The 12,705-nt window shown below is 43.6% G+C and overlaps 1 protein-coding gene and 1 long non-coding RNA gene across 2 annotated transcripts; both read left to right on the forward strand.

Moving 5' to 3' along the window:
• Window positions 1–476: 476 nt before the first annotated feature.
• LOC137779984 (zinc finger protein OZF-like) lies at window positions 477–4,730 on the forward strand. Its single transcript, XM_068568272.1, has 2 exons — window positions 477–861; window positions 3,150–4,730. Exons 1-2 carry the CDS (start codon window positions 726–728, stop codon window positions 4,562–4,564), a joined length of 1,551 nt encoding a protein of 516 aa, XP_068424373.1. The 5' UTR covers window positions 477–725; the 3' UTR covers window positions 4,565–4,730.
• A 5,633-nt stretch (window positions 4,731–10,363) lies between these two features.
• Window positions 10,364–11,378, forward strand: LOC137779987 (uncharacterized). Its single transcript, XR_011077093.1, has 3 exons — window positions 10,364–10,587; window positions 10,670–10,908; window positions 10,999–11,378. It is a non-coding gene; the product is annotated as an uncharacterized lncRNA (long non-coding RNA).
• Window positions 11,379–12,705: the final 1,327 nt, after the last annotated feature.

Here is a 12,705-nt window from a genome sequence, read left to right on the forward strand (position 1 = left end):
TTTAAGTGTGACAGCTATAACGCCGAGTTAAACTTCAAATGACAGTGCTCATTTTGTACAACGAAAGAAAATGAATCTAAACGGAAAGTAACATTAATATAGACAAAAGAAATCTACAAAAATGTGCCTGTGTGGTAGCACTTTACCATATAGCTCTGTAATAACATGGTATTAAATTATCATTTTTGGAAAAGTCCTTTAAAAAAAATTAATCCCGAAAGTTTTGGAAAAGTCATGGAAATGTGTTACGTTCACGTGGTTCATGTACACAGTTTAAAATAACTTGTATATTTTTAAAAGATGTAAACAGGCATACGCTCTGTCTATATATGTTTATTTTAATCAAACTATTATATACTATAAGTGTCTCATGAAAGCCACATACAAGGTTCTAAACGCTTTTATTTTGAAGGTGACCCCACAAGCTTGCAGGCTGACCCGGATGCTCCGCCATTAGCAACATGGCGGCTCTCATTCGCAGAAGTAGCAGCGTCTGTGTTGATAAAGTGTCAGTGCTGATCCAGCAGACTCTGCATGTCTGGTTAAACCTCCTGAATGGACTCTAGATGTTCACCTTTGTTCCCGGATGTTGTTCCTTTGACTCATCTCCCGGTAGCCTTCAAAGGTATTAAAGTTAGCTTAGCAGCTCTTCCCAGTTTAATGGAGAGGAAACGAGGATTGTGACGGAGTTTGTTTGAAGGAAACGTTTCCGTCGTTGTGTGAAAATGTCTGATGTCGAAGTGCTGTATGAAAGAACGATAAAGTACGAGGAGGAACTTTCTAGTTCAAAAGAGGAGAACGAGCGACAACGAAGACTACTGGACGCTGTTTTCAACCCGGAAGTCCCGATACAAAGAGCAGGTTGGTTCTGTTGGTTTCTTTATCACTTTAAAGTGATGGAACCAGTTCTGGAAGAAGTATTCACATCATGTACTGAGGTAGAGTTACAGGGACTGAAGTATTTAAAGACTAATTTTACATATTTCATTACTGTACTACATCTCAGATGTACATATTGTACTTTATACCTGGCTAGCCTGCTAATCCCATGCCAATCTAGTTTATTTTCTTCACGAACATGCAACATCAGTCAAGCCTGAAGTCCAAAACATTCTATGGCAACTGGACCGGGTCATATAGGCTACAATGTTTTTGACAAGTTCATAAAAATTATCGTAATTATTAGAGGAAATTGTGGGGCAATATTTGCAGGTCTCCTAATGATATTTTAGGGGCAGTTTTGGCCTTTGACCTTGTGTATTTCTGATGCTTTTTTGGGGCGGCTGTAGCTCAGGGGGATGAGTTGTCGTCCTGTAACCTCAAGGTACCCGGTTGATCCCCAGTCCCTCCATGGCTCGCATGTCAAAGTGTCCCTGAGCAAAACACTTAACCCTCAGCCGCTCCCAGGGCGCCTCTCAAGGCAGCTCATTGCTCCTTGATCAAGGATGAGTCAAATGCAGAGAAGAATTTCCCTAAGATGATTAATGAAGTGCATGTTTCTTTACTTTTCTTTCTGCTCTGAGGTACATATTATACTATTTACTGTACTACATCTCAGAGGTACATATTGTACTTTTTACTGGACTACATCTCTACATCTACCGACTTTACTCGTTGTGTAGGAATAAAACTCAAAGCTCAGCAGCATTGAACACAGTGGCGGGCCGTCAGGGCCTGCTAAGCCTTCTCCGCTGGCCTAAAGACAATCACAAAGTTATGCTATTTTATATATATATACATTTCTCAATAATTAAAAGTGAAAGTTATTTTATATTGTAATTGTTTTTAACAAATACACTACATGTATTTGAATTATTTTTCCCTATTAGCTTTTTTTTCTCATTGCACAGCTTCCTCTGTTGCGCTGCCTTGAGCCGAGGCAGGCTGGAGCCCGGCCCTGGAAGTCTGCAGGCTCCAGCGTCTACGCAGTCTGCTGTGTGGATGCTGGAGCTGTTTCTCTGCTGGTAGATTCGTGGCTTAAACTACACGGAGAGGTCTGATAGCAGATTTATGGCCCTGTTTTTCGGCACATGGCCGTAGGTGGCCGTAATGCACCTTTTGTTGGATGCCATCCCCATTAAAAAAGGAGAAGAAGAAGCTAGATCGGACTTAACAGCGCAGTGAAGCGCATGAGACACGCAGCAGGACGTTTAGCCTGTATTAAATGTAATGTAATGTTTTCCAAGCCACCTCGGGTGTGGCGGCATCGCGGGTGGGTGCCGGCGGAGTGGCTGGTTGAGAAACAGTGCAGGGAGAACAAGTGGGGGTGGCTGCGGAGAGGGGCGGTGTTTCAGAGCCGCCATTTAGTTGAATTTTTTTCGTCATGTTTTGTTATAACAGCAAGTTATTTTATTGAGTACTTGGATGGTTCTCTACAAAGCAGCGTTCTGATGTACGTTTCTGGGGCTTTTATTGTAAAGCGAAAAACGTAAGGAGAGGAAATGTACTGGTGAAGTGTGGAACCGCAATAACAGTGGTTGGCGTCTTGAGCACACGACACAGCATCGTGTGTTGTTTTATTAAAAAAGTGAAGTATAGGCGCAAGATAAAACCCTCGGATACATAACTAAATGTGACTTGTTCTTGTTGATGTGAACAACATGCATCGTTCGTTAATGAGGCAGCATCCATAACGTCCATGACGCACGGCCCGCCACTGGTGGAACGACACTATTACAACAGCAATGAGCACAACAGTTATGTTAAACAGAACTAAATGGTCCGTAAAATTCACAATAACATGTTAAATAGTACAAATAAACTTAAACAAACAAGGTTACAAACATACTGTGACATCGCTCTGCCTTGAAAAAAGCCTTTTACTTGATTTTCATCTGGTGGAGGAAAATAACAAATGTTGCGTATTAGGATTTAGTGATCTTCATTCTGCAGGTTAAAGTCGAGTTATCTGTTTTTTCTTCAGGCAATCTTCAAGCAATCTGTTGTTCGATCAGAGAATGGAGTTCTATTACCTCGGGGTTTTCTTAAAAGGCGTGGTTCAGTCAATGCAATGTTTATGTCAGCAGCATCACGTTTTTATTTAGGGGTCATGCTTCTCTCTTTGCTTTTCAGTGATAAACCTTTTAAATATTAGAGAGTTTAATATAAGATTTCTCAGATGTATGAATGTATTTTATTATTCTCCGCAGACATCAAGCTGTTGGTGGTTAAAGAAGAGGTTACGACTGAGGAGCAGGACTGGAGCTACAGTCTGGACCAGGAGGACCCTGAGCCCCACCACATTAAAGAGGACCAGGAGGACGCAGAGCCCCCACATATGAAAGAGGAACAGGAGGACCCAGAGCCCCCACATATTAAAGAGGAACAGGAGGACCCAGAGCCCCCACATATTAAAGAGGACCAAAAGGACCCACAGCCCCACTGCATTAAAGAGGACCAAAAGGACCCAGAGCCCCAATACATTAAAGAGGACCAGGAGGACCCAGAGCCTGCACACATTAAAGAGGAACAGGAGGACCCAGAGCCCCCATACATTAAAGAGGAACAGGAGGACCCAGAGCCCGCACACATTAAAGAGGAACAGGAGGAACTCTGGACCAGTCAGGAGGGAGAGCAGCTTCAAGGACTGCAGGAGGCTGATATCAAGTTCTCATTCACTCCTGTGAAGAGTGAAGATGATGGAGCAGATTGTGGAGGATCAGAACCAGACAGGAATTCAGATCCAGTATCAGATTCTGATGAGACTGAAGACTTGTCTGAGACTGAGACAGATGATAGTAGAGATTGGGTTGAGACTCAGGAACCTCAGTTGGATTCAAACCGGCTGCAAAACAATGAAGTACCTGTGAACTGTGGTACTAGAAATACAAGCTCTGACCACAAGATACGTCTGAAGAGACACGCTAGAGTCAAAACATTAGTGAAACCATTTCATTGTTCCGTGTGTAGTAAAACATTTTCCCAAAGGGGACACCTGAACTATCACATGACTGTCCACACAGGAGAGAAACCAGTGAGTTGTTCTTTATGTAGTAAAACATTTGCACATACGGGACACCTGAACAATCACATGACTGTCCACACAGGAGTGAAAGCATTTTGTTGTTCTGTGTGTAGTAAAACATTTTCACAAAAGGGACACCTGAAACGTCACATGACTGTCCACACAGGAGTGAAAGCATTCAGTTGTTCAGTGTGTGGTAGAACATTTGCACATAAGACAAACCTGAACTCTCACATGGCTGGCCACACAGGAGAAAAAGCATTTAGTTGTTCTGTGTGTGGTAAAACATTTTCGCAAAAGGGACACCTGAAACGTCACATGACTGTCCACACAGGAGTGAAACCATTTAGTTGTTCTGTGTGTAGTAAAACATTTTCTCACAAGGGAAACCTGAACGATCACATGACTATCCACACAGGAGAGAAACCATTTAGTTGCTCCGTGTGTAGTAAAACATTTTCACAAAAGGGAACCCTGAATCGTCACATGACTGTACACACAGGAGAGAAACCATTTAGTTGTATAGTTTGTGGTAAAACATTTTCACTCAAGAAAACTCTGAAACAACATTTAAAAGTCCACAGTAGAGAAACAACTTAGTCGTGGAGTTTGCTCAAGATTCTCTTGTCTCTGTTATTTATTAAATCACAAGTGTATTGATGAGAACATTAGAAATAAATGAGACCACGTAAGAACTGTCAGGCTGATACAGACTGCACAATAAGTTGTGTTATGTATTGTCATGCATATATTAATTATAATTGTTTTAAGTTGTCAGAGTATTCCTTGTCCTTTATGCCAGCGGTCCCCGACCTTTTTGCCCCACAGACCGATTTCGTGCAAGACAATATTTTCATGGACTGGCTTTCACAGTGTGGCCGATAAATATGACGTAACAAAATGATAGAACCGGCATAAAGACAATTATAGAGTGCATAAAAGTACAACTCACCGTTACGCCGAACTAGTGGGAGCTCTGAGCTTGTTTTTCTCTCATAAACCGGCCCATCTACTCTGCCTCGATTTTAATCCAGAACGCCGGAAGGGTTGAAACGGACTTTTACGTGTCATTTTTGGGTTAGCATCATTCATTCTTTTGGGACTGCCGCTCTATGCAGCATTATGGTTTGAGCTGAATTATCATAGGTGATGAAACTGAGGGAAATAATTAACCTTCTTTCTCTTCAGCAACGCTTTCGCTCCAGTTTAAGCTCATTTCTTCCTTGATTTAGTTTTACTAGAAACTGCAGTTTTATTCCATAACTGAAGAGTAACTGAATTAAGGAAAGAATGATGGTTAATTGTCTCCATCCTTATTTCTTTTTTAACATCATCTACTGATCGCATCCTTTTGACATTCAGGGATTCTGTCCTTTGTTTTAGGACGTTAGTATTTTACCTTTTGTGTACTAAGCTTTCTCTTTGATTCACTACTATTGTAGAAATATCAAATATATTTATAACATTACTTTTTTTTATCTGCATACCTGTCCTGGAAGGAAAAGCAAGATTTGAGTCAGTATTTTAATATAAAAGGAGAGAAACCACAGCACGTACTTTAATCTCAGCACTGCGATGGCCAGCGCGCCCGCTGTGTAAATGTACATCTCAAAGCAGGTGACATCACAGAGTAGCAGTCCAGAGAGAGTCAAACACACAATGTTATGAGTCCAGGTATTCTGACTGTTTCTCTACTATATTCAGATGTGTGTGAAACACATTTAGGAGGAAATCATTTTTAACTTGATTATAAATTACTCAGTCAGATTTAAACCCTCTGCAAAACCATGAAGTACCTGTGAACTGTGGTACGAGAAATACATCAAGCAGCTCGTCTGAAAGACTGAAAAGTTGAAGGAGTAGGAAAAGAAAACAGCCCAGCCGCACATGGATTTTTCAGATACTAATATACAACCCACAAGAATCTGTTATAACCTTATTAGATTCATACAAGCTTGAAGAGTTAACCCTGTTTTTTATTTTTAAATCTGACTTTGTAGTTATCAACAAAATTATAATCATCTTAACGGTAAGTACATTTATGCAGCTCACATACTTTAAGATGCATATATCAGTGAAATTACCCAAACAAAAAGCACTTACTGCATTGAAAAAGAAAGTTGCTGTTGTTGTAAGGCTAATCAAAATGACCAAATCTGGACTGAAAGGAAAACTGTGGTGTATTCAATCTGATTTGATTGTCACAAGTAAGACAACCCCAAAGAGAAGCACTTCAAACTTAAACATCATCAGTGTTTAATTTTGTGGTTATGTGAATGTGATTTCATTGAGATCTCTATTGTTGTAATCTGTAGAATTTGTCATGTTGAAGCGCCCCAACAACTAGCACTTCCTGAATGTAAATATAAGCCAATGCTCAAGTCGAGGCAATATAAAAGACTTCCAGTGAGCAGGTCATCTGAATGTGATTTCGTTGAGATCTTAGCAGAGCATATTTCACTAAAGTTTTCAAAAACATGCAGCTTACATACTTTAAAGCCTAGTTTATGGTTCTGCGTCACGTCAACGTCGTACCTGAGCCGTCGACGTGACGCCGTCGTTGAGCATTCTGTGGAGTCCTTCTGCTTCCTGGGCTCCATCATCACCCAGGACCTTAAGTGGGAGCTGAACATCAGCTCCATCACCAAGAAGGCCCAGCAGAGGATCTTCTTCCTGTGGCAGCTGAAGAAATTCAACCTGCCAAAGTCAATGATGGTGCATTTCTACACCGCCATCATTGAGTCCATCCTCTGCTCCTCCATCACCGTCTGGCACGCTGCAGCCACTGCCAAGGACAAGGCTGGGCTGCAGCGCATCATCCGCCGTGGCGAGAGGTGACTGGCTGCAATCTGCCGTCCCTCCAGGACTTGTTCGCTTCCAGGACTTTGAAGCGGGCAAGGAAGCTTGTGGCCGACCCCTCTCACCCTGGACACGACCTGTTGGAGTCCCTTCCCTCTGGCAGGAGGCTGAGGTCCATCAGGACCAGGACCTCCCGCCACACGAACAGGTTTTTCCCGGCAGCAGTCGCGCTCATCAACAGAGCCGGGTCCCCACTGACTGACTCTGCCTCCCCCTGGACCTTCCCTTCTCTCCCTTCTCTCTCCTGCACATCTCTCCACAGCGCACATTTAAAGTCACTCACCACTTTACCTTCACCTGTCACTCTCAAAAATCATAACCTCATTCCGTGCACTTTACTTTACCTTGACTCTTATTATTATCGATTGTTTTATCCCTTTATTTTTTATTTGTACTTGCATCAGTACTTATTAACTGCATATTTACTTATTACTTACTTGTTCTTATCCAAATTTGTATGCTTCACTCGTATAGTTAAATGTTCTATGTTGTTGTTGTCATTGTTATGATGCACCTTCCGCCAGGACAAATTCCTCGTTTGTACAGACTTACATGGCAATTAAACGTTTCTGATTCTGATTCTGAAATACAGACAATTCATTAAATGCCCTACTACAGAGAAGAGCATTCTGGACCACGGCTACACCACCATCAGCAGGGCTTATCACGCAGTCCCTCGTGCAGCACGCCATGGTTCACCTGATTCCCTCATACAGGCACAAACTAAAACTCTGTAAAGGTTATGGAGGAACTTCGAGCGTGTTTGGACAGCAGTGACGTTTTCAGGACTGCTACCAACAGTCTGGGTGAATACACAGAGGCTGTAACTTCACACATCAGCTTCTGTGAGGACAGCTGTGTTCCATCTAGCGGCGTAGGTACGCTGTCGACCTGACGCAGAAGCATAAACTAGGCTTCAGGCAGATCACCAACTACAAGCCTACCCCCCCCCACCCTCAACCCCCCGCACTCCATGAATGACCTCCGCCTGGCAGACGAGTTGAACGAGTTCTACTGCCGCTTTGAAAGACAATGGAGCAGTCCTGACGCCATCCCCCACAGGCCCATCATCCAGCCACAAACACCCATACCCCCCTCCCCCAGCCCATCAAGGGCTCACACCTCTGTACCCCCCCCCCCCCCCCACACACACACACACACACACACACCCTGCCCCTCCCCTGCCCCCCACCTTCCTCAGTGACGACTCTTTCTATTCTGGAGAGAGACGTCAACAGGCTCTTCAAAGCAGAGGGCCCGGACTCTTTTCCTCGGTCCCCTTAGTAACCCCTCATCATGTCTGATCTGGTCTCATTTCTTTCTCTTCACCTTCTGTGCTCTTCTAGTTGTAACTGCAGTTTGGCTCAATGTGTGTCTGTCTCTCAATATGAACACAAAACACTCATTTGATCCCACTGAAACCGTTTATTTCTCTTTAAGCCTCAGATGTACAAACTATGGAGAAATGGATGAAAGAAATCTTTCTTATTTGTTTTATTATATATATAACACTTTTTATTTCTTTATTTATTATTTGCTATCATTTATTTATTTCAATAAAAGTCTCGCAAGCTGCACTTTGTTTGAAGCTTCATTATTTCTTATATGATCTTAAATACAAGCTCTCCACATTATGATAGCAATGGTGACATGACAAGGACAATAAATAGCTAAACATGGACCATAAAGCTCAGGCTGTACAGCTGTTTGATGAACTCATGTAGTCCAGCATCAGCAGATGTGCAGCATCAGGAGACCAGGACATACAGTATATGCAGCATCATACAGCTGTGAATGACAATAAATAATCAAATAAACATGGACCATGAAGGCTGTCCAGATGTTTGGTGACATCCTGTAGTGCAGATGTCTGGTGTCATCCTGTTGTGGTTCGAACCGCTGACCTTGCCCTCATCAAACCCCCTGCGTTCAGGCGCTTATCCCCCGCAGAGCCCCCACCTTTTTGTCCCTCGGATCCCCCGCAAAGCCCCCCTGCTTTCACAGAGAACAATGAACGGTATCCGCGGTCTGGGTTCCATCTTCTGTTCCAATTGTTCCGATTGTTCCAATTGTTGAGCAGCCAATCACGCGAGGCAAGCTTTTGCCGTCCAATCAGATGGCCGGATTTGTTCCGATTTCAGTATCTGGAGCGGCCATCTTGGATCCCCGCTAAGCTGCGCGCACCTTTCTCATTCACCGGAGAACTGTGAGCTGTGAGTACAATACTTTATATTTTATTACAATTATCGACATTGTGCTTATTAACTAAAGTAGTTACATTTGACTGTGTAACATATTAGTGCTCATATTAGTGCTCTTGTTTGTGGCTGACAGTCCCGGAGTTACTTTTAATCAGCCTGTCTGCTCTGACTGTCAGAGCTTTGTTGAGACGTCATGCAGTGGAGCTTTGTTGTTAATATGTTTAAACTTTACTTTACTAAAAATGTAGAACGAGTTATATTTATTATGACTCCGTGTCAGCGGACGTTGCTGCTGTTTAAATCTGTTGTTCACATGTTGTTCTGCTCCTGCAGCACTGAGCTGATAACACACTGCTGTCTGTTCAATGCACTTTATATATTATATATTAGTATAGTGTATAGAGTTTTGTTGAGACAGTAACACATTTGAGCTTTGTTGTTAATGTTTTTTTTTTTTTTACTTTTACCAAAAACTTCACTTCAAGTCAGTTTATTATAACACTGTGTTATCAGCGGACGTTGCTGCGGTTTAAACATGTCGTTCACGTGTTGTCCTGCTGCAGGCTGAGCTGTCTATTTAATACACTTATTATATATGTTTGTATATATTATATTAATATAATATAAAAGCAGCAGTCCTCTGGTCCTTAACCAGAAGAGCCAAAGACTGCTTGGTCTTCAGATGGTTAAGGACTTCACTAAGCCTGCTGAGTACAAGGGGATGTGAAGCAGGTATGAAAATCCCTCACCTTTTGGCGAATTTCGCCGTTTTGAAACCAAAATAGGTGACCTACGTGAATCGTGTAGATTCAATGAGTTTTCTTTATTTGATAGTATATCTCTCGTCCTGGCCTCCGTCCTGGAGGCCAGGACGAGACTTTTTAAAGCGCAGCCGCTTAAAAATCTCTTTGACAAAAACGCACCGGACGTTTTTCCCATAAACTCGCCGGGTGTTTTTTTGTTTTATTTTTGAAAGAGAGTACGTTGAATACGTATCCGCGAGTTGTGTCTGGATGACGAGAGCTTTCAGTTGTACTTTGGGCTGAGCAGGAGTCAGCTGGAGCGTCTCCTGAGCAGCAGAGTCGTGTTTCCATCTGGAAGTGTAAAGCTGTGTCACTTTCACACGGTTATGCCCCCCGAGGCCCCTGAGGTTCCCCAGAAGCCCTCCTCAGACTCTGAGGTGAGATCAGCGACCACAATATTGTGTAATAATGATGACAACTGTGAAGATAGAATATTTCACGGGATTATATAGAGTATTTCACAGCGCTCTATGCTGACTGCCTCCATTCCTCCTCCACAGGAGAACATCCAGGGTCCTGACGGCCGGCCCGGGTACCAGCACGTCCTCAAGCTGGCCCAGGCCCTGGTGGCAGGAAGGAACCTTCAGGGGCTTCCCGACAGCAGGGTAGACCAACTCATCCTGCTCTGGAATTGCTTGCCGGAGCAGGACAAGCAGCGAGTGGTCTACCCTCCCCGATACCGGGAGAGGCAACCCTAGGGGCGGTTCAAGGCAGCGAAGGGGAAGAACACTTCCTGTCCTGGCAAGGAGAGTCTCCAACGGTGAGACTCTTTACAAATATCAATGTGTCCTCTCTTAAATATCTGGCGTATATTAACTCACGCTTTTCTATCTACTGAATAGAAAAGTGAACTCGGGCCCAACAACTTGGCCCAGCACCAGTCGCCTGGTGGAGGCCATTTGCTGCCAGCTCTACCACCTACACCCAGCGGCCGTGCGTGTCCGCGGAGTCAAGAGGATGCGGTGGTCCCTCATCCTCGCAGATTAACGGCCATCCAGGAGGCAGTGCTGGCCAGCCCGAGGCTCATGGCTCAGACGGCGATCCAGCTCTTTAAGCTGAACCAGAGGACCCTTACCCAGTGGTGAGACTTCTACATGAAGCTGTTCTGGTGTTTTATAATCTGTGCTGTGATTTATTGTTTGAGTCTAACCACATCCTCTTTGTCTCTCAGGTTCTCTCAGCGCCAGACGGCTGAAGGAAGGTCTGTGCCACTGCAGGGAACTGGCGGCGTCCCTGCGGCAGCTATTGCAGTCCTGCCCCTCCATCCAGCCAAAGGGCTGTCCCGTGGTTGGGTGGGACACGGGCGGCCCTTCCACTTCGAGGTCCCCGATGAGCAGCCAGGACCCTCATCAGGGACTTCCCATCCCTCCCCATCCCCCCCTCCATCAGATGGGAAACAGCCCGGCCCGTCCTCTGCCGGCCTCCCCCTCCTACTCCTCCTACCAGCCAGCCTCCTCCTCCTGGACCACGCGTGCCCAGGACCACCGCCTACAGGAAGAGGAAGGCGGCCGAGGCTGCTGCAGCAGGACAGGAGCCTTGGCCCGGCACCAAAAAACGACGGCAGCCGATGCATTACACCTGCAGCTCGTGTGTCCAGCCTAAGAGGCTGGACACAGGCCACACGCGCCTGTATGGTGTGGCTTACATTGTTTTATTATATATATATATATATATATATATATATATATATATATATATGTGTATATATATATATATATATATATATATATATGTTTCCTTTTTATTTCTTGTTTGTTTTATTATATATATCTGTTTCCTTTTTATTTATTTATTTCTTATTTGTTTTATTCTATATATCTTCCTTTTTATTTATTTATTTCTTATTTGCAATCATTTATTTATTTTTTTCAATAAAAGTCTCGCAAGCTGCACTTTGCTTGAAGCTTTATTATTTATTATATGATCTTAAATACAAGCTCTCCACATTATGATGAGAATTGGTGACATGACAATGAATAGCTAAACATGGACAATGAAGCTCAGGCTGTCCAGCTGTTTGATGACATCATGTAGTCCAGCATCAGAAGATGTGCAACATCAGGGGACCAGGACAGATGTGCAGGTTCATTACAACTGGGAATGACAATGACAACAAATAAACATGAAGCTCAGGCTGTCCGTCTGCTGACCTCATGTAGTCATGTTGTCCAGCAGCAGGAGACCGGTACAGATGTGCAGCATCATACAGATGTGTAGCAACTTTATTTGCTCTTGGCTGGGTTCGAATCACTGACCCTGGGCTCAGCAAAACACCGTGTTCAGGTGCTTATCCCCCCTGGAGGTGTCCCTCGTTCTCCTGAGTTAATTATACTCCTGCGTGTCTTTAAAGGGCGAATTATACTCCTGCAACTACAGCTGCGGCTGGCCACGCAGTTGGATTGACGGACTCGTTTTGATTTATAGCAGGCCTGGACCGGGACAAAAATTCGGCCCTGGACCTTTTGGTCCAGACTTCCCCACCACAATCCATGCGCAGATACTGTGCCAACTCGGTCCGTTGATGTACTGTACATATAATCACACAAGCCCTGAATAACACTACGATACTGAATAATATCAATAATATAGTCAATGGGTGGGTTTGGGGTCTCTGGTGAGAGAGATGATGTACTGGGCACAAACCTGGACATGAAAAGTAGAGAAATAGTATTAGGAATTATGGAATATGTTTGAATACCCCTGATATGTATGCAGATGTTTAATTGTAACAGTAGTTATTCAGTGTTTCATTAGTTTTAACTGTATAATGTGAAATGGGTCATTGTCTCCTTGTCTCTTATTTGATGTAATTGGATCTGAAAACTTCCATAAATAAGTGTTCAAAAAAAGAAAAGCAAGGACAATAAACCATAAACAT

This window comes from Clinocottus analis, unplaced genomic scaffold (assembly GCF_023055335.1).
Source record: "Clinocottus analis isolate CAN_PGR_092001 unplaced genomic scaffold, fCliAna1.0.p SCAF_8, whole genome shotgun sequence".
Lineage (NCBI taxonomy): Eukaryota > Metazoa > Chordata > Actinopteri > Perciformes > Cottidae > Clinocottus > Clinocottus analis.

Excerpts from the sequence above, each read along its gene's own strand:
- LOC137779984 (XM_068568272.1), top strand. The coding sequence starts at position 726 with ATGTCTGATGTCGAAGTGCTGTATGAAAGAACGATAAAGTACGAGGAG. Across the intron at positions 862-3,149 it reads AGTCCCGATACAAAGAGCAG|ACATCAAGCTGTTGGTGGTT; the intron begins GTTGGTTCTGTT and ends TATTCTCCGCAG.